Below are 25607 nucleotides of genomic sequence, written 5' to 3'. Positions count from 1 at the left end.
TGTTTTCTCCAAAATTTTATTTTCAATTAGCACACTGGATTTTTTCTGCATCACCAACAACAAAATGTTTCCTAAAAGGAGGCGAGGAAGCGCTGCTCCCTTAAACAATCTACTGGCAGCTTTAGTAGCAATGGCTTTATTGTCACATTTAGAATGAACCAAATTAAATGTGTTTATGACATTATCTTATTATATTGCAGCTATTACTCCTTTTGTAGCCTACTACAGAGGCAGTATAAAAATAGTAAGCGCATTTAAAAGAAATTCAGTACCTGCTAGTCCAAAGAACAACAATGTAAAAAAGCTTTCAGTGCTATTAGATTTCTGTACTGGCTCATTCGTTCACCATAACATTGACGAAGCTCTGGACGTCCCTCAGTTTGTCGCTATCAAAGTTCACCAGGAGCTCGCTGGGGCCAGTAATGCTGGGACTGAGCTCAGCAGTGGCCTTGGCCTCCTGTTTTGGGCCCACTGTTCCAATCCTGCAAAAATGATACCCAACAGTCAGAGAGGAGGTTTCTGTTTTATGCTTATCTCTATTCTTACGTATACAGATATACAGTGGAAACCGCTTATATTGATCACTTTTGTCTGGGTCAAATTGATCACTATAAGCGGATGATTTTGTAATTGATTTTGTTTCTTTTTCTTAATTTCTCATGCAGATTACCATCTAATTGACGTTTTTATATTTATTACATGAATATAAAGTAATGAACCGGACAGCTTCGCTATTTATTGAATTTTATTGACTGTTTCAGAATACAGTACAGCTGTTTCAAATGCTCGTTTCGCTGCTGCATCTCGCTGACTCGTTTTTGACAGTTTGTCATAAATTTCAAGTAGACTACGATTTTTATTGAGAGAAAACAACTTTTTCTCCCGTTGTGATGAAGGACTTGTTTGATTGTGTATAATAGCAGTTTAGTCAATCAGTTGGGTAGTAGGATCAGCCAATCAACTCCCTTGTTGTAGTGGGTAGCAGGGATCGGCCAATCAGCGCCCTTGTTATAAGCAATGCAAACATTGCCGGTTGCTATGTTTTTTTTTTTTTGGTCATAGTTGCCATGGAGAGCGGACGAGAGAGAGACCGCCGTCGAACGTATATTGTAAATAGTGGCCACTCACGAGCTATCCTCGAATGTGTGCGTTCAGAAACATGTGGAAAAAAGTGGATCGTGTAACGTAACTTTCTGTGCCTTTGAGTTTATATTAGCGATGTAAAGATGTTCCGTTCAGATCAAAGCTATTAGCATAAAGTCCGCTAGCCACATGCTAACACTTGCTATAGTGATTGTAATCAGTGGCTGTTACTGCCATGGTGGAAATGTAATTGCTCACATGTTCAGATATTCGTACTCTGGCTGTACTGCTGTGCATGTTAGGATTAACAGTGATGTCATGATTATTATTGAAGTGCCTTATGACGGCGGTGGTCTCATGCTAAAGTGTACGTGGCTTTGTAATACAAGTGACTTACTAATCAGCAGTTTACCTCTAGGTTAAGTAGAGTTATGAGAGGTGCTGTTAGGATTTATTAGCATTAGCACTGCTTAATGATTCCTCTCTGCAGTGTTGCTGCCTGTGAGCTAATGTTGTTCGTTTATTCTTATTTGTGGAACCACACACACCTGTATATACCTACCTGTTGGTATTAATAAACCATTGAAGAGAGCATCTTATCATCCCTGCATTCTTGCCGATGCACCCCAGTGGTCACCTTCCCCCTAACTAGCTACAGTTACAGTTTGAGCTATCATCCTCCATTACACCCGTCATGATTTCACTGTGCACGCACAAACAGCCTCAGGTCACCAGTTGGCAGATTGGCGGGTTGTGCGTTGTGCATTTAGGCTGCGGGAGAGGGGGCTGCAGGGGCACCTCAGCGAAAAAGTTGAACCAGAATAAACTTTTGAAGAAAAGCAACCTGTAACGCTGTAAAACCCTGCCATGAGGGAAGACAAAAATAATTCTAAGAAAAGGGGAGGACATCTTTCTTCGTTTGATAACGTTAAAAGTAATGTTAGGCTTTGCTGACGGCTTCCTGACTTATTTTAAAAAAGTCAAGAGAGAGAGAGAGAGGCACTGGTCGAGCGAGCTAGAGAGTGCACGAGGAGAGCGAGTGGTGGTGGCGAGAAAGCTGGTGAATGAGAGGAATAAAACGTTATTTTCTGGTTGTTTCATGGCGGTTACAAATAAATATGCCCACAATCACGTCACTGAACCTTCACACACCTGCAGAGTTGCGCTGCAACGACTGATAATGGTGCCGCAGCCGCTAAATACACATCATATGTGTATTATGGGAGTAAGGAAAATATAATCACCGTAGTTTTATTTTTTCCCCCATATGTTTTCATGTATGAAAAGACCCAAAATGAACACTGTAAGCGGACTACTTGATTACCATAAGCAAATTATTTAAACAACATCTGTATAGGAATGATTATGTCCCGAGCTTTTTGATCCATATAAGCTGTTGATCACTGTAACTGTGATCTCTATAAGTGGTTTCCACTGTAAAATGTTTCAGTTTGTGCACATGTGCTGACATTATTGTATAAATGCCATTTTTAAGACATTCTTTACTGTGATTTTGGGTTTAGCAGTGAGTAACATTTTTTATTTGAAAAACAGAAATCATGAGAGACAGCTGTAAGGGACAGTTCACCATGAATTAATGTGTATATAAAAGAAGACAGACAAAACACAGTCATGTATAAAAGCTAAAACACATAATACACTTGTCCACTCATATCTCCTGCATCAACAGAGTTGACATACCTCAGTATTATGGGCTCCCAGTCAGTGAAGCCGTCCCCCTCCATGGTGAAGCTGCAGTCCTGCAGTGGCTCTGGTAAAGGGTTCAACAAGCTCAGCTCTGCCTTCATAGACTTGTGTATTGTGGCTTCTCCCACCAGCTGCAGAGAGGGGGTCAGGTAGACAGGTTTCATGTAAGAGGTGGTATCATATGATTATTGATTGATTATGTCCTGGACAATTTAATAAATAATAATAAATAATAGATTACAATAATCAAATAATGTGAACATTACAAATACTAACACAGTTTGTTTTAACATAATATATATGCCTGAGTGAGCAATAAAAAATAGAGGAAAATTCAATGATTTCTAGTTGAATCCAAACTTTTCTGCGATGCTACCTCACTCGTGGTTCAAGGTTCAAAATATTCATCCATTAACGCTGGACATTAAAGGCTCTAGATGACTCTATAGGAATACACTGAAGAGATCAACATTTATTTAAGAACTGAGGAATAGGCCTGAAAAGAGAAAGAAATAAGATGATTTATGGACCCGCAAGGATTCTGATACCAGATTTACAAAGATGAGTCTACAGCACCGGTTAAACAAGCTTCTATTTTATTTTAGTCTATGGACTTTACCTTAAAGTGACCAATGCATTTCAGCCAAATTATGTTCTTCAGGGGAAGTGAAAGAACCTAATAGACACGATAACAGTCATACTTAAAGCGCTGGAGGAAGTAATTACTGAATTACCATGCGATGACTTGTGAGCACAGTAGATCTCAAACCACAATGTGTTGGTTTCCTGTCACTCATAGCTGACATCTGGATTAAATGCCCATTAAGACTATCTTGACTGTGTGTTAAAGATGTGATTATGTATACTTTGTGTTAAGCTTGTCCTTTCATTGTAATGTGTGTACAGTCCTCTTATCTCTTGTAGGATTGGGAGGGGAATTGGTTTGGTACTCTGGTTGCCCTTTTTGTTTTTATTTATTTATTGTTCATTGTTTTTTTCTTTTTTCCTCTCCCTTTTTTGCCCTGTGGTTATTTTGCTCTGATGGCGGAGTAAATGTAAATTTCACAGAGTCTGGAGCACTTTAATAAAAAAGATTAAAATACTCACAGGTGAACAATAACTTGAACACAAGGAGGAAGGAAATGATTTGACAGAATATTTGATCTCACTAATGTGATTTTGTATGTCTGTACTATGTTGATACAGAAAAGCAGGTTTTTGATCCATTAAAGTCATCAGAAAGTATTTTTAAATGTGATGAATAAGAGTGTATTTTGCTCTGAGGTTATGAGTGTGATTGTGTGTGCGAAGGCTGACTTGTTACTTAAGTTCTGTTTTGCACAGAATATAAAAACTCATTAAATACAATTTACTGATTTATTCACTCAGTTTGTTGTCCTACAGTGTAATAATAGAGAGTTTTTATCGCTCATGAACACATTTGTTCCACCTCTCCGTCCATACCTTGATTTTTATGACTGGCTCATCCAACACAATGGTCTTCTCAGCCTTGTGGTAGTCATTGCTCTGCTTGTCGACGGTGATGGCTGACAGATTGATCAGCCTGTCAGAGGTGATCACTGACATATAACTGTCATACTTCAGTCTGAGGCACAGACGCCTCTCTGAAAAAACACACATATTATAAATCACATTAATTAGGTTATGACAACTATTTCAATGCAATTTCTGCATGAGAAAATGATTTTTGGAAGGTTGTGAACCAGGTTTCAACCAGCAAACATTGTAAGACAGTTGCATAACTAAATTTATAGAAATATTTCTCTGTTACATTTGAATGAACTTGAATTACTGACTTTGAATCTTTTGTAAGATGCAGATAAAAGTCTTGTTTCATAGAGGTACCTTCATGATTATATCCACTTGCAAACAATGTGGGGGTAATTTCTGTGCGAGCATCAAATTCAAAGCTCAGACACTGTGGTGTCTGTGATAAGATCAGAGCTAACCTTCTCCAGGGGGCACCTTCACTTTGTCTGAAGCGGATCCACATTTCTCTCCTAGTTTTCCGTTGTAGCCTACAGCTTTGGCAACAAACAGGAAGTTGCAGGTCTTTGTCTGCTTGCTGCTGTTTGTGAGGACAGCACAAACCTCAAAGTCTGAGCCCACAATCATGTTATCAGCAAGCTTGATCTGAAATGAGAATCATGAGATGATTCATTTAATTTATGGAGAATACAATAACAGAAATACATTGTATTGTATTTCTAATAATGAGCATTTAGTTCTTAAGTTTGTTGAAAAGGATGATTCTGTGATTTTAGGAACAGTATATCTCAACTCTGTTGTAGAATTGGCAAAATTTGGCAAAAAATAATAATAATCAGAATATGCTCATAAAAGGTTTTAGCTAATTCAACATATAAAGTGATAAAAGATTAATTGAGCCTCTGTCCATCCAACCATCTATGTAAAGGGGACATTTAATGAAACATTTATCCTCAACATAAACAAAGAAAACATACCGTTATGTTACACACAACTTAGCAGTATTTGACAACCTTGTGTGTGCTGTATGTCTGTCATACCCATGATGGTTATTTCAGCTTGTGACAGTTGTTTGTCTTTCTTTTGTCTGTTTTGCATATGTTGGAATTATTTGATATATTAAATATTTGTTCTGTTTTTTTTGACCAGTGAACCTGCAAAATAGATGATTTCACCTCTTAGGAGCTGTGATGTTGTCTCATGTTGCTTTGAAAACTTAGATCATTTTGCTCATTGCCAGATCTGTTTAATATCTTTAACTGACCCAACTCTGCAGCAATGTTTTAATTAAGTTACTTCAGAGTTTTAGTTTCTTTCTATATATTTACATTATTTGCTGTATCCCCTGTATATCTATATATGAACAGAAAAACCTTGAGACGGAGCTCTGGCTCTTCTCCTTGCGAGCGTAGCTTGTTGTGGTGCTTTGCCTTCTCATACACCTGCCTCTCCTCCTTTGAACCTGAAAACCATCAGGATTACTGGTAAGTTCTTCAGCATTATAAACCTCCTGAGACAGACTCCTTCAAAACCATCATCATTTAGATTGAACAGACATGGAACTTGTGTGATTACATTTTAAAAATTGTGTTAGCTGAGGTCATCTGTGTATAATGTTTACAGTGATGTGTAACAGACAGTGTATGTGTGTGTGTGTGTGTGTGTGCATGGCAGTACCTTCAGGGTACTTGTACTCGTGTGTGATGTCGAGCCTCTCATTTGAGCCCACAGCTTTGGTGCTGATGAACTGTCCGACAGACTTTGTTGATCCTCTGATTTTGACCAATTGTCCATTTGACAGGCGCACCAAGTCCACAACATCTGCATTAACCTGAATCCACACACGACATGACATAACATCAGATAACACTAGACACATATATTATGACAACTATACAAATATATATGATAGAAGTATTTTTATATACATACAGTACATGAACAAACGCAGTATCTCTTAAATTACGTCTCAGAACACAAAATTGATCAGTCTCTGTGGATTAGCTTGGATCAGGTCTTGTCAATAAATGCAACTTCTATGGAGTTTATGAAGTCCAGCTTACATTTGTGCATTTTTTCACACTAAAAGATCAAGCAAAAACCCACCTCAGCGAAAATAAAGGGAGCATCGTACTTCTTGGTCAGGTCCCCTTCCTTGATAGCCCTCAGTGAGGCCGGTCCACAACAGTAAACACCTGACAGCATCACACACCCAGAAACAGTGAATTTCATTGAGTTTCAGACACACAACATCTGGATTCAGGCCACAACTGAACTGAACTTAACTAAACCGCCCCTTCCAATTATTTTTGGTGTTTGGTATAACACTTTATAACACTTCAAGAGAGCATGGACAGGACTAACAGTTTGTAGTAAAAATAAAACAGTTGCTTAATACTGTGTCATGGAATCAAGAGGAGTCATGAATATACCAAACGCAAGATGTCACATGCATAACCATACACCAAACCTGTGACTACTGTCAGAAGTTGAAAGTAACCCCTGGGTAAAGAACCAGTCAAAGTCCCCTGGAGACCACCAGGAACCAGGGGCACTGCTGGAGCCTTGGTACACAGAAATGAGCACCCCATCCCTGGGTGAAGAACCAGACCAAGGTCCCTTGGAGACCTCCAGGAACCAGGGGCTGGGAGCCTAAGTCCCACTGGAGGCCTCCAGGAACCCACTGAAGCCTTGGTACCCCAGACTTAAGAACTCCGCCCTGGGTAAAAAAACAGACCAAGGTCCCCTGAGAGCTCCAGGAGCACCAGACAAACCTTGGGAGCCCTCCTGGAGCTCCAGGGAACCAGGGGCTGGGATCCTAAGTCCTACCTGGAGACCTCCAAGAACCAGGGACACTACTGGAGGTTTTGTACCCAGGAATGAGCACCCTTTCCTTGGTAAATTTACAGAGCTCCAGTCAGAAGCATTACTGCAAAGAGCAATCAGCTAACTCATCCTGTGTCTGACTCAAATCTGGACTTTCTCTGTCTGACTGAAACATGGTTGAAACAAACAACTCCGGCAAGTGTGTTCACGGTGCCCGGACACCAATGTTTCAGAAGAGATAGACCTGATGAAAGAGGAGGAGGGGTGCTTCTTTATGTGAGAGACATCAAATGTGAACGTGTGGTCTATAATGCAAGTAACACGTTAGAATATGTTGGGATAAAGATAATATTATCCCAACAAATGTCTTTTAACATCATAGGTATCTATAGGCTCCCTTCTGCAGATGACACTTTCTATGATCAACTCACAGAAGTCTTGAAAGAGTGCAATCTCAACAAAGAATTATTGTTTATGGGTGATTTTAATGTGAACTGGGAGGATAAAACTAAGAGGAAAAAACTAAAAATGATCACAGAGAAATTCCAACTAGAACAACTAGTAAAAGGCCCAACTAGGACTGCAAAATGCTCTAGTACACAAATAGATCTGATATTTACTAACAAACCAGAAAGAATAACTAAAAGTTATAATTGAATCACTGGCTTATCAGATCATAACCTTACCCTGTGTGCAAGAAAACTGACTAAAAGTAGATTTAAGACCACCGCAACTAAAACAATGATCCTTCAATCCATACCCAGAGCTAAGCAAGAAGAATTTACCAATGAAATTAACAGCTTGAACTGGGATGATGTACTTTCCTCTGATGATCAAAACTACGGCTATGATACTTTTACTCACAGAATCAACTCTGTGAGGGAAAGATTTACTGTGAGGATACAGATGAAATCTAAAAATAAAAACAATTTACTGTGGTTTAATGAAAATTTGTGGAAACTAATGAAATCTAGAGATGCTGCACTAAGGAAGGCAATTAAAACTAGAAGAGACACCGACATGCTGATTTATAAAGGTTTAAGGAACAAAGTTATCCATGAGCTAAGAGAAGCTAAATCTCGTTTTTATCTCAATATTTTGAATGAGGCAGAAGGCAACAGTAAATTGATCTGGAAAAATATCAATAATCTCACAAGGAGGGACCCAAAATTTTTAGGAGATTTTAAACTCAAAGTACAGGGAAAGTTAATTGAAGATCATCTTACTGTTGCTTCTGTCTTTTAATATTTTTTTTTCTTGAGTCTGTAAATGAGTTAGGAAAAAAATTTACGAAAAGGAAACTGGATATTGTTCCTTTGGATGCTACACGCCAGGTTTTCGAGCTGGTAGAAACTAATGAGTTACAAGTAAATAAAATCATCAGCTCCTTAAAAAGCTCCAAAAGTAGAGATGCTCTCCAATTTGACACGTTTGTCAAATCACACAAAGATATTTTAACTCCCCCTATTGCTCATTTAATTAACTTGTCTTTTAAACACAGCTCCTTTCCTGATGACTGGAAACGTGTCATTGTCACGCCTATTTTTAAATCTGGAGACCGCCTTGAAGCCAGTAACTACAGACCAATAAGTATACTGCCAGTACTCTCAAGGTTGCTGAGAAAGTTGTCATTAAACAACTGACAACATTTCTTAATACAAGCAATTTTGGTCTACATTGTATGCAATTTGGCTTTATTCCACTGAAACAGCTACCTTGCACTTAATAGAGAAAATCAAATCAAGACTTGATAAAGGAGGAGTAGTTGGTGCTGTATTTTTAGATCTGCGCAAAGCATTCGACACAGTCAATCATGATCTTTTAATATCAAAACTCCCTAAATTTAACTTCTCATCTAGAGCACTGGCATGGATGTCTTCATATTTATCTAATAGGATACAATGTGTTAGAGTTGGTGACACAATGTCTAGTAACATGAAGTGCACAATGGGTGTTCCACAAGGGTCAGTGTTAGGTCCCCTATTATTTAACCTATATATTAATGATCTCCCTCAACAGTGTCATGATGCAGAGCTACAAATGTATGCAGATGACACCGTTGTGTACACACATGCAAAAACAGCTGAGTTAGCTGCATCACATGTTGGGGGCAGGCTGGAGAAACAACCATAAAACCTCTTGAGTCCTTATTAAAACAAACTCTAAAAACTCTGGACAAAAAGCCAATGCATTTCCACCACTGTAGGGTACTTGAGAAATACAATTTACTGAGCTTTGACAATTTTAGATTATTCTCAAATTTGTGCCTAGTTTATAAAATTAAATGGTTTGGCCCCTCCTCCACTATATATTTTTGTGTACACTCGTTCAGTAACTTCTATTAGATCCTCCAGAATATCCTCTATACAAGATTGTATCATACCATTTCATCGCACTGCATTTGGGCAGTCAGCTTTCAGCGTAAAAGCCACCACTCAGTGGAATGCCCTGCCTGATTATATGAAGAACTGTAGTTCTATCAATGCATTCAAGGCCAAATTAAAAAATCAACTAAAGATGAATCAGCTGTGTGACTTCTGAGCCTAGTTTACATTATTAATTTTTTAATTGACATTGTGGGTGTATGTGATGTGCTGTTGTGTGTAGCTTTGTATTTTGTATGGTGTGTTCTTTGGGGTTTTGTTTTTGGTTTTTTTTGCTTTGTACTGTTTGTTGTTGTGCTGTTGTATGTTTTGATTATAATGGACTACGGATGCAAATTAGCTTCAAGCTAACTCCGGTGCAGTGCATCATTTATGCTTAATACTGCACACTGTCCTGTTCAATAAATCAAATCTATGTACATAAGTACTAGTGGTCAGTATGTCATTACAAGGTTGAGGGGTTAGGCGCAAAATACACCAGATGGGACAGTACCAGTTTTAAGCGGTGGCACAAGTACTATTGGTCAGTACAAAGTTACAAGGTTAAGGTTAGGTAAAAACTCACCAGACGGAATGGTTAGGTTTAGGGTTAAGGTTGCTGGGAAAGGATGTCTTAAGTCATAATTAACATAGGCATAAACTATCAAAGCTGAAATTACAAGATTTACCCTAAGCCAAAACTCACTGGACAGAATGGAAAGGTCCCAGCCAAAGGATGACAGAAAAGTAAGAATTAAAAATCTTGTAGGAACGTAATTACAAGATTTCTCACTTTTGCACAATAGCGCCACCGGGGCTTCAAATGGGGGTACTGTGCCCTTCCCGGGCCCTAACCTATACATTTTCGTAAGGTCAGCTAGTAATTGGTCATTACTAGCTGACCTTTCAAACTCCCATTCAAAGTCAATGGGAGTGGTACGTATTGTCAAGGACTGCGTACCCTTTGCAGCTGGCGACTTTCACATTTTTCCCCATTTTCCTAAGATGGGACACATTTAGAAATTTTAATGACGGATTTGCTCTCTTGTGCTTACAGCTTTACCCTCCATAGAATCTAACCAGTGTGGTTAAACAGTGTGCCTTGGCATTAGAGTTGTGTTTCATGAGGTGTTTAGATTATTTTGTCTGGCTTCTGTAGCTGTTCTGCCTTGGCAGCATGAAAAAACTCATCTCACAGACCATTTAGGACATACCCACTGAAAGAATAAAGGACAAACTACATTAAAATCAAAGTTCACCTTCACTTTTCTCTTGTGGGGTTGGGTCATTGGTCTGCCAACCATCAAATTCCTTTCCTAAGTCTGGACGAGTCATCCAGCTATCCAACCAAACATGGAAGTTCCTGGAAAAAAAATGAGTAAAATAAATAATAATGACAATAATAATAATAATAATAATAATAATAATAATAATAATAATAATAATAATAATAATAAACAACAACATGACCATTTTGCTTCAATCTGCAAATTAATGTAAAAAAAAAAACAATGTTCATTCGATCATGCATCAATAGTGGAAGATATAGTGAGAGAGAATGTAAAAAAGAGAAAAGAGAGAATGTATTGTACTGTGTTTGCACATGTATCTACCAGATAATAATCCCTACCATACACTCACCATATCGATTCACCTCCACGAATTCTCTCACCATCTTCATCATACAGGTTTTCTATCACCAGGTTGGCGTTAGTATCGTGAGCTGATTCAAAGTTACTAACCACTCGACACGGGATGCCCAGGGCACGGGACACTGGAGGAGGGAGGAGAGCAACTCTTCAGCACACCAGCTTACTAAAGCATATGTTTGAGATAACGTCTTTCATCAAAGATAAACAATAAAGACACCACATAAAAATGTCACGAGGTGGCTAGGTAGATGGCTACAAAGCTGTGAGATTAAATTCTAAATTTAGAGTTTTGATAAAAAGGCTGGATTGTGTAACAGTGGAGGTGGAATGGAGGAAATGCAGCAGAAATCAGGACTGTTGGTATTGTATGGTACCAAAGGGGTGCATTTATTTAAGAAATTGCTTCTATGTTACCTCAGGAGCTGGTTTATTGAATCCTTTTAAAGTTTAACAAACACATTGTAATACGACAATATACCATGTGAATTCTATAAGACACAATAACTCACTGCACTCCAACATGTGCATCAAAAAAAACCCTCAAAATGTATGGATTAATAATTTAGTCAATAATTTAAGAATAAAATGAAATTGCTGTCTGAATCAAAGCAAGACTCTCTCATACTGTGGTCCTACCTGTGCACCCAACAGCAGCAAAGACCCAACACTGGCCGTAGCGGACGGGGCCACTTTCTGCCCACTGGCGCAGAATGTCCCTGCTGCCGATCCACTGGCCTGGACGAACCCCGTCTGTAACCTTTCCCCAATTTCCAACCACCACACCGTGGTCATCATTACTGTTGATCTGAGGGCACAGACAGAGACCAGACAAGAGAGATAGACGGCATAAACAGGGAAGCGGATGATGTTCATTTTCATTTTGCCACAGTCTGCTGAGTGATATGCACATATTAAATCAATGTGTGCATGGTTTGTGTTAAGTGTTTTTTCATTGAATGTTCTAAACTCCACAGGGCTGTTAAGTCAAAAGTCTTCTAAATGATGCTGACATTTTAAACACATTTATATTGAATAAACTGTATAAAGTCAGACCTCACTTTCATCAAGCTCTCGGAGGTACAGGAAAAATGAAAGAACAAGATTTGGTTAGAAATATAATGGGGAAACACTGAGCTGTTGTTTTTGCTATTCTTCTATAATATACCTCAACATCTCTTAATGGCTCATTATCCTTATTTTCCAAATCAGATTTGCTCCAGACATCCATCAGTATTACAAGACACAAGCCTAGCCAAGTCAGATTATGAATACGTAGAAGGAGAACTGAGTAGTTAACAGTATCAAGACCAGCAGTTGATGTCAGGAAAGTAAAAAAGGGACTAAAGTTGTGACTATGAAAAGTGCATGTGGAGAAATATACAGTAATATAAAACAGGGATTGAGAAGATTACGGGAGACAGAGACTGTAAAATTTCCCTGATGAACTACATATATTTCTTCAAATGGAGGGGAAACTAAAAAGAAGGACTGTTTCAAACAGTTTTCTTTAAAATGTGAACAATGAAAGAGTCTATCATGGATAGAATAGGTTTCCTTAAAGGATATTAATTAGTAAAGATAGGTCAAAGCACCTTAGATGTTATAGTTTATAATCAGTGTGTGAAATTGTGAGAGAAAGTGAAGGAAGATAACATGTTTGTCATGTTGGCTTTGTGTGAGTGCTTTTCCAAATATGTCGAATATCCCTAAACATAAACATAGTGCATGATCCTGTCCTTGTTATCAACATTGTCTGGGAACATACCTGGCTTTGATTTATTGTATAGTGGCACTGAATCATGACACCCAGTGGAAATAGCCCTGAATTTCTCTTTAAGCTATTTTTGACTTGCAGCAGGAATAACATGCTGACAAACTTTAAATTATTTGTTTATTAGTCTGCTTATAGGGTCATAATAACTAAAGCTAATAACTAGATACAACATAGTTTGTAGATTACCTTGTTTAAAGGCAAAATACTATATAAAACCTTTACAAATACTTATTTCAGACACATCCTTTGTATTTTTGGGCGTGAATGCATTTGGTACAAGGCTGGTACAATACAAGACTCTCAGATGGTCTAACAATTCATTTATTACTACGTCTAATGACACTCACGGGAAATTTAATCATGACAATAACTTATGTGGTGTTGGTGTTGAATAGAAATATTTGCATAACTGGTCAAGTTTTAGCTTGGAATGAGGGCCACACAATTAGTTTTAAAAAAAGGAGAGAGGTTACCCTGCAGGACAATAAAATACTCTGAATATAAACTAGAAAATGCAATTTCTGTAGAAATTCTCATTGGAAAAAGACAGACATGCTATGTACTGAGCTAACATGTCACACAGCAATGCCAGGCCAGATTCTGGTGTTTACTCTGTCAATTGCATAAAATTGACAAAAAAGCAGTTCAATTCAGCTCAGCAAGCAGATTGACATCATTGCATCCTTCAACTCTACTGAGCTCTGCCCTAAGCGGGACTCAAACTCAGTCTTTGGATCTAAAAGGACTTGAGTGGTGACATTAACTTAAACCACTGGACTACTCAAACATGATCTGTAGAAATGGAAAAGGTGTATTTAATAAGAATAGCAATCCACATTTTAGGTAATAATGTTAATGTAAGCTAAAGAGGAATTGACTTATGTAATGCAACTTTGTACATGAGAGCAATATTATGTGGAGCACTGCAGTGAGCAGGTATCAAACACACAACCTTGTCATCAAAGGTGAAGCTGATCAGAGAACAGTGTTCTAAACCGCTGAGCCAACAGACATTCACAAAAATTTGAGGAAAAAATCTCCATTTTGATGATGAAAATGTATTTGTCTCAAACTAGAGCTTGAGGCCCAGAGATTTGTACATCATTAGTGAAAGCAAGACTAGTTTAACATGAGGATGAATAATATGTGTAAAAAGTGTTTGAAGGAAGAGAGAATCTGTAAGTTTAAGAAATCGGAGTGAGAGGAGACACACATCCTGCAGACTGTATTGCAGTCAATGAGAACATGACAGGGACTCTCTATCAATTAAGGTTCAGATCTCAAAAACTATAAGTCCTATGTGAAATGTATTTACATTGTGAGAGAGAGGAAGCTTGTGGCAACATACTGAGGCAAGATATGTGCGTGAGGAGTTAAAATTGTGGGAGTGACAGCAGTTTAGAAAAACATTTCTGGCCTAAAAATATCTGTGCTCTCCACTGTGCCTGATCACATGACACACTGGTGAGACCTGAAAAAGTCTGCAAAACCCCTGACTTTGGGCTTAAATTGCTGAAAAACTACAAAAGATATCACTAAACAATCTGATAACTTTGAAAGTTCAAAGTTCTCTTAATAAGAGACTTGTAGTTGAGTGTCAAAGTGACCAAGGTTCCAAATCAGTTGGACAGTTCATCCCATAGACTGCCATTATAAATTTTAATGTTTTAAAAAATTATATAAAATCGCTGGAACATGTTACATTTCAGAAAAATACAAGCACACATCTGCTGAATGAGTTGCACAGATTGACAGTTGAATGGTTTTTAGCACAAAGTATGCAGCAGTTGAAACGACGGAATAAGAATAAAGAGTGAGAAGAACAATGTGTGATTGTTGAAAGCAATCACACATTGAGCAAACAGATTTCTGGGGCACCATAGTAATTTCTGCCTGTATTGCCAAAAAAGGGCTCATCACAGGGTGATTAAATGCACAGACCTACCATGGCACTCAGCACTCTGGTCACATAGATGGGATTTCTCCTGGCAGAGCAGTCCTGGTCAGCATCAGACACAAATTTAGGGTTTTTATCCAGGATCTTCAGACAGATATCCAATATTCCTGGTCCAAACTTAAAACAGAAGGTCAATTATTAACTGAATTAACTTAATGGGTTAATAAATGTAACTGGATATTAAAATAGTGTCATGTTTATTGCTCTTTTCAGGTTACAGTGGAGAACCTTTTAGAGATTATGTCTACAGTTCACTGAACTTTATTGAATTAATGTACTTTTTAAATTTGTGTACCTGTCCGAAGTTCCAGGGTGTCCCTTTGATGTATTTATACGTTCCTCTGAAGACCTGCCCATGTTGTGCTAAGACATACTCCGTCCTCTCTTTCTCATTGCGCATGTAAACAGCATCTCCTGTGAGTCAGTAGAGTCAAAGCAACAATGTGTTCAGACCAGTGTAATAGCATACTGCATTAATACCTCACATCTGACAGCATTTGGCAGATGTTTTAGGTATTTAGTTTTGCAAATTAAACACAATGATCATGAAGAAGAAAGGAATACAAGCTGCAGGCAGAGCACAACAAGTTTAACACAAAGTGAAATTCCAGTTCAACCCAAAACACAAATAAAACATAAAAAAAATGATATATTCTGTACTCACTGGGGCACCAAGCATTAAAAAGCAGGGTGAATCGTCCTAAACTGGTCTTCTGCCCCCCCTGGTCCACAGTCAGAGAATAGAGCCCTATTGGGGCATTGGGGGAGGAATTGATAGTCACAGACACTGTGTTTCCAGAGGGGTCATTAGTGGCAGAGGCGCTCCACTCAGTGTCCACCGTGGAGTCATGGAGTCCAAAGCAAACCTTCGTGCCAGATTCTTTTCTGGGTCGTGGACCTGGAGAGAGAAAGACATGTATGAGCACTGAATCTAAATCAAAACTCAGTAGTGGAAAGTAATTAAGTACATTTACTCAAGTACTGTACTTAAGTACAATTTTGAGGTACTTGTACTTTACTTGAATATTTGACAGCTTTAGTTATTCTTCATATTAGTTTTTCATATCCTTCCTGTCCAGTGAAAACCATGTATATCCAAATTTGGTGATTCTGAATTAGAATTTTTAATTATTAAATGTTCATTTATTGGTTGAGAAAATTATCCTACTTCTTCAGCTAAATAAACTATTTTAAACCCCACTTGGATTAGCTGGAAAACAGTTGTTTTTCTGAGCTTGTTGACTTTTTAGAGATACGTGGTTATCATAGGACAGCAACATTACAAACATTGTCTTGTAGAATATGATGCATTACTGTAGATTAAACTAACCAACAGTATATAAAGTAGCTACAATTAGCACAATCTTAGATAACTATAGCAGTAATATGTACATGAATGCAAAAACATCATATATAATAGTAAAACACTGACGGAGCAATTTCTGCATAGTGTCTACTTTTACTTTTGATACTTTAGTAAATTTTGTCGATAATACTTAAATACTTTTACTTAAGTAAGGTTTTGAATACAGGACATTTATTTGTAGTGGAGTATTTTCACAGTGTGGTATTAGTACTTTTACTTAAGGACCTGCATACTTCGTCCACCTCTGTCGAAACTAGAGAAACTAATCTTTGTGCACACACTGGTGATTTAGTCATGCATCCATGCTGCTGGAAAGATCTTCTTTCTCAACCACATACTGTACATATTTGTGAACCTAATCACTGGTTAACAGGAAACATACCAGTTTCAACAGTGAGTGTGAAGCTTGTTTCACTTGGTTTGAACTTTTTGCTTCCAGCTTTCAGATGTAAACTGATGTTGAAGGGCTGTCCCCTTCTGACAATCAAACGCTCCTCTTTACACAGCTCCGTATGATGGCTGCTGTTGTTGCTCTTAATGTTCAGATCATAGCGCTCGATGTCCAAGACTGTAGAGATGGAAAGACAGATTAATGACCTGATAATTTGATGACTAATAGATTTGATCACCTGTTCGAAGTTTCCTCACAGATGATAAATCACAAGAAATCATCAGCAAGACATTGTTCAGTGTTGATATAGTGTTACACCATGTTCTGGATCTGAGATATCTAATGTCATCCTGCTCATCACATTTCACACGACTCTCAATCTGCTACATAGTCAAAGCACTCTGACACTGTGAAGTAACACAGAGAAACTACATCTTCAGTTGTAGATAATTCAGTCCACTAATACCATCTGAACACCTTTCATACAAGGGAAATAGTTTTTTTTCCTTTCTCCTTACCTTGACTCATGTCTGCAGTGAAGTTCTTGTCCCTCGATGTCTGTGTGCAAAGTCTTCAAAGACACTTGAGTTGCAGCCTGTGCTCATTGATCAATGACCCTGCAGTGTAACAGCTCCGGAGGGATATTTGTAGCCTGTGAAATCTGATCAGAACGCCCCCATCCTACGATTTCTTCCTTTAAATTCTTCAATTTCACCATGACCTTAAAGCTATTGTGAAATATCTTTACTGAAAACAAAAGCTTTCTATACAAAAAGCAAGTCATTTTTCATACGTTAACAAAATCTTAGTCATTTTTCTGTTGAATTCGTTTTGCGTCACAAATTACACCACAATGTAACGCAATACTAACACAATGTTTACATGCACTAGATGCTTTAAAGCAAATTTTCTTCTGCAAATATAAAATAAAGCAGACAACAAAAAAGTTTTTTTAATAAATTATTTATGCAATTTTTTGTAGCTGCAGCATATATTACTGTATGATTCAACATAAACAAAATGTTATAATTCAAAATGAATTAAAAACTGATAAATTATCATTTATAATGCAAAACATGAACACACCATAAACTTTCATTTTTATGTAACTTTTACTTCAGTAAAAACTTCTGACATTTTTCTCAGGTCAGAATGATGAGACTTCCACTTTTAGTTTTCAATGTTACTAGAAGACATTGAGAAAAGGTTATGAAGCTACGACCTAATTGCGCAGTTTTTCTTATTTGGTTTAAAGATCAAAGGAAGAAAACAATTCAGTATAGACTGAACAAAAAAAGAAATTCTAATTTCTTAAAATTTGACTACGAAATGTATTAATGAAATATCCCAGCAAGAAGAGCAACTCTGAAACATAAAATAAGGAACCTCTAATTTCTACTTTGGGCAATAGTGTTATCACTAAACTAAACCTGCTTACACTGGAAATGAAATGTTTTGCAATGAGTGTCTACGCCTTATGTGGAAACACTGTTTCTGTGAAATAAGGGAGTAAATTCTGTCTGGTCACTTTCCAACGGCAGCACAGAGTTCAGCAGCAGAAACCACACAAAATTAAACCATCTCTCTCTAAAAAATAAAGAAATAAAATGACCGCACTGACCCCACATTCGAAAAACCAAGTCAGCAATAAAGAAAGTGATAGAAAACAAAACATGTATCTGCCATATTGTAAAAAGTTAGTGGCTTTACAAGAAAACAAACAGAAATCAACATCATGGCCTCAGTTTTTCCAAGATCCAATTACAATCTGTTTACTGTAAATTTTGCACACACACATAAAATCACAGAGCTTACAAAAATCACTTTTCATCAAATGTTTGTAAAGAAAACATAAAAAAATACATTAAGAAGGATTATAAGATACTTCATTTTATGTAATGGTCTTTTTCATGAGGGTGAAGCTGATACATTGATCAGTTTGGAAACAATAATGGACCCTAAATAACAGTTAAGTGTTTTTTTGACTGCTAGTATGTAGTCATATACTGTTTGTTAGTACACAATTATAATTATATAGAAGTCTCTGAAGATTTTTTTATCCCTGCAATAACTGTAATAATTACAGAGTACTTCAAATCCCAATGTGATGTGCTGTTTTAGACATGTAAATGGGTTTTGCAGTTAGAAAGTGGTCTATCCCTTCTGATAAATTATTAAATACAAGATGTAGATGTAAATGTTCTTGCAGCAGAGGTAAAAAAAAAAAATTGGCCAGAAAGAAATAAACAAAAACACATTAAAAGGTAGGAGAAATAAAAATACTTTTATCTATGAATGACTATATATTAATCACTACACTATCAAATTTCTGTATCTGTACACATGTACATGTTTGTTTCCATTTATGGTCATCAACATTAAGTCATGGTCTTCTGCTAGTCCTGGGCTTATGGCCAGTGGATGCCTGCTGGAGATATTTGAACTTCATCCTGGACTCCATTAAGTTTTCCTTGTTATTTTGTAACCAATACAATGTAATTCAGCTGTCAAGAGGATGATGATACATTATCACTTCTCAAGCTTTGCCTGCTAGCATGAGACACAAAAAGAGACACTTTACTTCCATCTCTGGACTGATGTGGTCTCCCACAAATTCAGATTCTGGACCTTTGTGTTTGTTCTAAACAAGCTGTTTGTTTCCACGACAAGATGAAATACAACATTGATCCCTGCATATCAGTAACTGTATTGCACAGCACAGAGAATCCCCAAAAATATATCCCCAGACCTCATGATCCTATGTTGTTGTGGAGTGGCACAAACACATGCTGCTCATGACTAAATTTCTATATAAATAAACATACTATACGCCAATAAACAATATAGTCATTTAGTCACTCACAATATGTAGGTGAACTTGACAGGAAACAGAGTTCCCCATATGAAAACACATATAGTTTACTGAAAACAATCAGAAAAACAGATTCATTTTTTTTCTTAAAGTTTTTTGTGTGTTTTGTACACAAGTTCATTTCCATGCATTTTGAACTGTTGGTGGTCTGGGCCATGACGAATCTGTCCCCCATATCACTGATCCATCTTTCCATGTAGCAGTCTCTGACTGAGGTGCACACAGAGCCTTGTGACTGTGTAGCTGCAAAAAGTAACTTTTTTCACTCCTCCGTCTGCAGGATTACCAGAAGACCTCCGACAGGACTGAACAGCTTCAGTGCAACGATAATCTGCAATAATATTTAAGGCACCAGAGGCCATTGATGATGATACTGATGCTGAAGAAAGTAGATCCTAGAATAAATTATCATCTTGTCCCATTACAGCTACTGGTAGAGATCTTTAATTATGATATTCTAAAAAAAACACAAATCATTGCTGAATCAATGTTGCTGTTCTGAATTCCCGGTGTTTGTCAGTGATGGATCAAAGCTTCCTGAAGCTGTGAACAGTAGCAACAAAAAGACTGATCCTCATGAACTAGAGATCCTCCCATCCTTCCATCAACACAAGATAAGCTGAGTTTGCTGCTACTTTACAAAATTGAGAGAAATTCTTTGTAAAATAGGAACTCTGATGTATTTTTTAAAATGAAGAGGGTTGCTTGATGGCAAGAATTGTGAATTTGTTTGATTTTATCTAAACCTTTCTAAGCAAAGTAACTGTTTTATTTAACTAACTACCTGTAACTGTTTTGTCTTCAGTTGTGTTGACTCTTATACCTCCACTTTACCTGTATGTTTTCTTCTTTGCATTTCAACTTTGAATAATATTTAAAAAATGATAATTTCCTCAAGCAAAAAAATATTGGAGCGATTTTTGTCTGATAGCAACAAGTAGTAAATGGCAACAATAAAAGAACATGACATGCTTACCTCCTCCAGAGAATCCAGGGTCAAACTTCTGTTGATTTTCCGATTATAATTTCATCACCCTGCAATTAACAAAATGTTTTCATTATACTTCAGTAAAATGGTCCAGAACAACCCAATAGCATAGGCTTGTAGCTTGTAGTAAATAATGCTAATTCATCTGTTTTGGGAAATGAAAAATGCCTTCAGTGTGCTATAAGAAAAGTTTTCTTTTTCAGGAACAGAACGTACTATTTAGGCTTTCTTCTTGGCACTAACACACATTCAAACCTTTAAAGCTGCTAGACAAACAACATCTGATTGACAACATTTTGAATCCTGACCCATTGCGTAAAGTTCATACATACAGTAAATCACCAGGTTACATCATTACACCCTCACCTGTACCTGAGCATCAGCCTGATGTGGAGGTTTGGGGGCAACACCTAGTTTCTTTCTGGTAACCACTGGTGAGCCGTTTCTCCTCAAGCTGGGGGTCCGACGAAGTGGCGGGCAGGGCTTTGAACTCTGGGATTTGAACGAAGAGGAGTCGTCCACTACCTCTCCACCCAGGGCAGACAGACAGCTATGGTCTGAGCTGCTGAAAGGGTTGATGCATTCTCCAGATGATTCAGAGCTGTCAACTAAAGCAGAAACACATTTGAGAGACCTTGAAAGTTGAGATTTGTATATTACTTTACACATTAAGAATATCTGTAATGCTTTAGATTACAGCCTGTAATGTACAGTGTAATTACTACAATACATATATGTAGGTACAGGGGAACAAGATGTGAAGTTATGGAATAAGGGGGTAACAGATCAGGAACTTACACAGAACGTATACTGTAGTTATTGTGTAACAACCATGTACCTTTTCTTTTATTACAAAGTATGTACAATCTACTCAGCAATAATCTGGAGGTTTGGGAAGAATTTATACTGTAGTTATATTTTATACTATGGGGTACCATGATCATAAAACTGAGCAAATATCTTGACGTTTCAGGGAAGATGGAGTGATGATTTCTGCAGTAACAGGCAAACTACAAAGTATAAATCAAATAAGTGACAAAGATTTGGATAGGAAAAAAATTAAATGCCATAAAGACAATAACAATGCAAGAGTACTGTTATTTTTTTATCACAGTTGAGATCTGTAACCTTTTACATTAGTGTCATCAAAGTTCATTGTGATTTGAATGGATACGCTTCATTCACATCAGATCACAGCAGGGAGCGACGGAGTGTTTTCTATAAAGAAATGGAAAAGGTTCTCCGCTCACCCACCCTTCACCCTTCACCCTTCAGGCGTATGCTGGTGAGATGAAGGAACACACCCAATCTGTTCCCTGCTAACCTACTTTACAGCAAACATACCGTGAGTAATAATCTGAATATATAGTGCTGTTGGACTGTTAGCTTGACAATTATTTGTTAGCTACCAGACGTTCACATCCAAGCTAATGCTGTGCGCTCCGCCAAAGGAACAAAGTGCTACCCTGCAGTTTTTACAAGCTAATACTAATAATTCCTCTAAAAGTGATGTCATTACATTCAATACAATACATTACTTGTGGGTTTGTGTCTTACAGAAGCTAAAACATGTTCGGGTGATTTTATTCACACAGCAACCTACACTAAGCTAATCTGCTACTGCACTGGCTAAACTTTCAACACATACTCATTGGAGTTTATATTAATTTGAGATTACTTTGCTGGCAATTATCAACATATCAAACATGTCCTATGCTGCATTTAGGCTTTGTCAAATAAAATAAAAGGGAAAACTGCCCATGCTTCTGATTTTATGCTTTATTGCCAGATGACTACTGTTGTCACAAGCATGTCCCACCAGATAGTTGGAAATGAGCTTAAACTTTTCCATTATTATTGTCCCACATATTTGTAATGTTTTGTTGGCTAACTGGAGACAACACTCTGATTTTAGTTAGTTATATTTCTTGTATAGCCTTACATAGCCCATTAATATTGTTATAATATTTATTCAAATCTAGAATGGTAGCCATGATGGCTTTCTGGCTGTGTGGCCAACAGTTTGATTCTTATGGCTTCTCACCAAGTCAGAGAGATCATAACTGTCAAAAATTCAGATATCTAACACTATAAATCACGGTCAAGAGACTGACACTAACATTTTTTCTCTCTAAGGTCAACATATGGCCACAGTGCACCAGCTTCTTTCCCATCAACCTCAACCCTGTCATCTTCATCAGAAGTAGGAAGGAAGATGAAAAAGAAGAACAAAATGACAAAGCAATGCAAGAACACTAACAGTGCTTTAGATTACAGTCCACATACCCTGCACTTTATCTGTAACTACATGTAACAAGGGGTGAATCACCACCACATATATATAATTTACTCTGTAACTACAGAGAACAATGTGAGAACATGGAAGAACAAACTAAATTAACTCCAGTTTGCTGTCAGAAGAGCATATTACAAATATATATGTTGTGATTCATACCTAATGTTTTATCTTGCTATATTTGTATTTATTTACCAGGGAGAAGACTTTCAACATTTTAAGGACCTCAAAATTGTCAACATGTGTTTACACCAAAACACAAGTCAGTGACATCTAGGGTGGGTGAATTCGATGGCAGGCAGAACCACCAGGCCATAAACCAGCATCCAGTAGTGAAGTTTAATGGTGAGGTGAACAGTTGAGACAGTCTTCAGAGTCCAACAGTATGCATAACAAGACACTGTACCCTGGACCTTTGTTCTGAAGTAAATGCACAGATGTACCCTGTAGTTATTTTAAGTACCCCAAAATTATAAAGGAACAATGTGGTTTGCCTATTTGTTGGTAATATGTTGGTACTAAGGTCATTTTGAAATAAAATCATATAGTATTTATTACGTGCTGCAGAAGTCATCATTCCATTCCCTGAAACGTCCAGATGTTTCTCAGTTTCATGGTCATACTGTTCCCTGTAATAATAGAATAGGTACCAAGTAGTTAAATAATAACTACAGTATAAATTCTCGCTAAATTGTTCCTAAACTTCCAGATTATTGCTCAATAGGTCATACATACGCTGTAATAAAAGAATAGCTACTTGGTAATTAAAAATAACCACAGTATAAGTTCTTTGTAAGTTCTCAAATTGTTACCTCATTCCATAATTTCTTGTTCCCCTGTACCTACATATACATACTGCACTGTTACACCATAAGTACAAAAGATTAGACTGTAACTACGGAGTAATTACTTATTTAAATTTATAAGTCAGTTTAAGTCCACAAATCCAAAATGGCAGCAAAAACGAATAGTTCATTGAGGAAAAAATGTTAAGATATGGTGCGAATCTGTCACAGTGTCATTCTTAATGCTACCACCAGATGTTGGTATTTATTTAAGATCTGATCCATTGAGCTAAGGAGTCAACTTCAAAAATGTGATTTACACCTAAAATACACTGACTCAGAGGGTGATGGATTGTTTTCCAGCGTTCACAGTCATGGTGAAGATGATGCTGATGAAGGTGATGGTTGTTGAGTTCATTGTCAGTGACAGCCTCAGGGGAGGAGCAGACAGCAGCACTGGTCTCCACTCCCTGTGACTGGTTCCCAGGATAACCAGCAGGAGGCAGTGAGCCCCGGCCCGAGGAGGAAGATGATTGGCTGAGGGTGGTGGAGGTGGTGCTGCCAGAACCAATAGAGTGTGGTCGTGTATATTCTAAGCCTCTGTGTGAACAACACGCCACAGGGACTGACAACACACATAAATAGATTATTAGCTGGATCAGTGAGCAATGAGCGCACGAGCATGACTGTTGGAGTTATTTCTGGACTACAGTTTAGTTTTGTCACATTTAGTCACTTTGTTAGCTAACTTGTTTAGTTAAAAGTAACAACAAAATGCAAAAGATATTAAAAATAGTAAAATATCTTTTTAAAAAGTAAAATCTATGTAACAATGTCAAGGACACAATAAGTCTACAGCCACACTAGTGCCCCAGAGAGCCTATATTTAGGCACAGCAGTGCTTCAAGCTAAATGCCAACGTCAGCATGCTAACAAGCTTACAATGCTAACATGCTGATGTTTAGCCGGTATGATGTTTACCATGTTCACCATTTTAGTATAGCATGTTAGCATGCTAACATTTGCTGATTTGCTCTAAACACAAAATACAGCTGAAGCTGATGTGAATGTCATTAGTTTTGCAGGTATTTGGTCAAAAACTGAGGTATTGGACAAATTAAAATTTTGACCTGATGATGTCACTAGATGAAAAGTCAGAGGATCACCAGTTTTTTCAATTCATCCTGAGGGGGACATGAATGTGTGTATAATTTTTTTTATGGCAATCATTCCAGTAGTTGTTTAGATGTCTCACTCAATCTGAAAATGTCAACCTTATGGTGATGCTATAGAAAAAGTCAGCATATCAGCAGTCAATAAGATTCATCCTTTTGGGGACCATGAATGTTCAGAATTTCATGGCAATCCATCCATCCCAGGAGCCACTCTGCTGGCGTGACTTAAAGCACTTTTTTCAAATTAATATCGTAATTTACCAGAGACATTTCAACAAAGATCTGAAGCCCTGTTGGGTAATGATAAATGTGATGTGTGCGGTTCCTTACTTCTCCCAGGCAAGGCACAGCTGATGGCTCGGTCACAGATGGCAGCATCACTGGGCTGAATGTCCATGAAAGGTTTGCGGCCCATTCCCATGAACACCCTCTCCTGCATACGCAGCTCTGGAACATAAAGTGTATTCACAATATATATTTTAAACCTGTAAAGCACTGTGGAATCTCTTAAGTATTATATAAAAAAGTTATGTTGTTGTGTTGCTGCTACCTCTACTATGAGTGGCCTGATCCCACAGAATCCTCTCCAGGTCGGTGGTCCACGCTTTCTTCAGCTCCATGCTGGAGGCCTTCAGAGTGTAGGTGTCCTCACTCTTCCTCCTGCGGAACCAGATCTCAAAACACAGACCACTCACACCAGAGTTATGGGTCATCCCAATGTCGCTCGTCTGCAAGAAAACACAAAGAGACACCAGTAGAAATTATTATATATGGTTAGGAGGCACACATTTATAAGCTTCACTAGGCAACTTTGTATGCTGTGATGGGTAGCCCTAAACTAAAACACCTGTGAAGTTGCTTGT

The 25607-nt window shown here is 37.7% G+C and overlaps 2 protein-coding genes and 1 long non-coding RNA gene across 7 annotated transcripts in view; 1 reads left to right on the top strand and 2 right to left on the bottom strand.

The window, feature by feature from the left end:
- Positions 1–17334, bottom strand: LOC137184267 (protein-glutamine gamma-glutamyltransferase 2-like). The gene is made up of 15 exons (XM_067591748.1): positions 17147–17334; positions 16620–16805; positions 15536–15769; positions 15167–15285; positions 14860–14988; positions 11777–11945; positions 11130–11262; positions 10748–10851; positions 6406–6494; positions 5977–6130; positions 5673–5761; positions 4761–4944; positions 4255–4415; positions 2785–2921; positions 1–482 (listed from the first exon to the last, which is right to left on the bottom strand). Exons 1-15 carry the CDS (start codon positions 17154–17156, stop codon positions 335–337), a joined length of 2046 nt encoding a protein of 681 aa, XP_067447849.1. The 5' UTR covers positions 17157–17334; the 3' UTR covers positions 1–334.
- A 1409-nt stretch (positions 17335–18743) lies between these two features.
- The window catches only part of LOC137184264 (pleckstrin homology domain-containing family G member 4B-like), a 29734-nt gene continuing 22870 nt past the window's right edge, over positions 18744–25607 (bottom strand). For 2 of the 5 annotated variants that reach the window (XM_067591742.1, XM_067591743.1), the window contains exons 20-25: positions 25295–25472; positions 25075–25191; positions 23892–24194; positions 20855–21096; positions 20477–20535; positions 18744–19831 (exon numbers count right to left, since the gene is read on the bottom strand). In XM_067591742.1, the coding sequence (XP_067447843.1) occupies positions 20497–20535; positions 20855–21096; positions 23892–24194; positions 25075–25191; positions 25295–25472 (879 nt within the window). In that variant the 3' untranslated portion in view covers positions 18744–19831; positions 20477–20496. Of the gene's footprint in view, positions 19832–20476; positions 20536–20854; positions 21097–23891; positions 24195–24574; positions 24754–25074; positions 25192–25294; positions 25473–25607 lie in introns of those variants that run through there. The other 3 variants (XM_067591744.1, XM_067591745.1, XM_067591746.1) reach the window with 3 other exon arrangements.
- On the top strand, positions 21664–23064 carry LOC137184268 (uncharacterized). The gene is made up of 3 exons (XR_010928643.1): positions 21664–21833; positions 22625–22691; positions 22983–23064. It is a non-coding gene; the product is annotated as an uncharacterized lncRNA (long non-coding RNA).

This window comes from Thunnus thynnus, chromosome 6 (genome assembly GCF_963924715.1).
Source record: "Thunnus thynnus chromosome 6, fThuThy2.1, whole genome shotgun sequence".
Classification (NCBI taxonomy): domain Eukaryota; kingdom Metazoa; phylum Chordata; class Actinopteri; order Scombriformes; family Scombridae; genus Thunnus; species Thunnus thynnus.
This window is presented reverse-complemented; position numbering and strand designations above follow the sequence as displayed.

Excerpts from the sequence above, each read along its gene's own strand:
- LOC137184267 (XM_067591748.1), bottom strand. Across the intron at positions 15,770-16,619 it reads CACACTCACTGTTGAAACTG|GTCCACGACCCAGAAAAGAA; the intron begins GTATGTTTCCTG and ends TTCTCTCTCCAG. Across the intron at positions 4,416-4,760 it reads GAAGGTGCCCCCTGGAGAAG|AGAGGCGTCTGTGCCTCAGA; the intron begins GTTAGCTCTGAT and ends GTGTTTTTTCAG.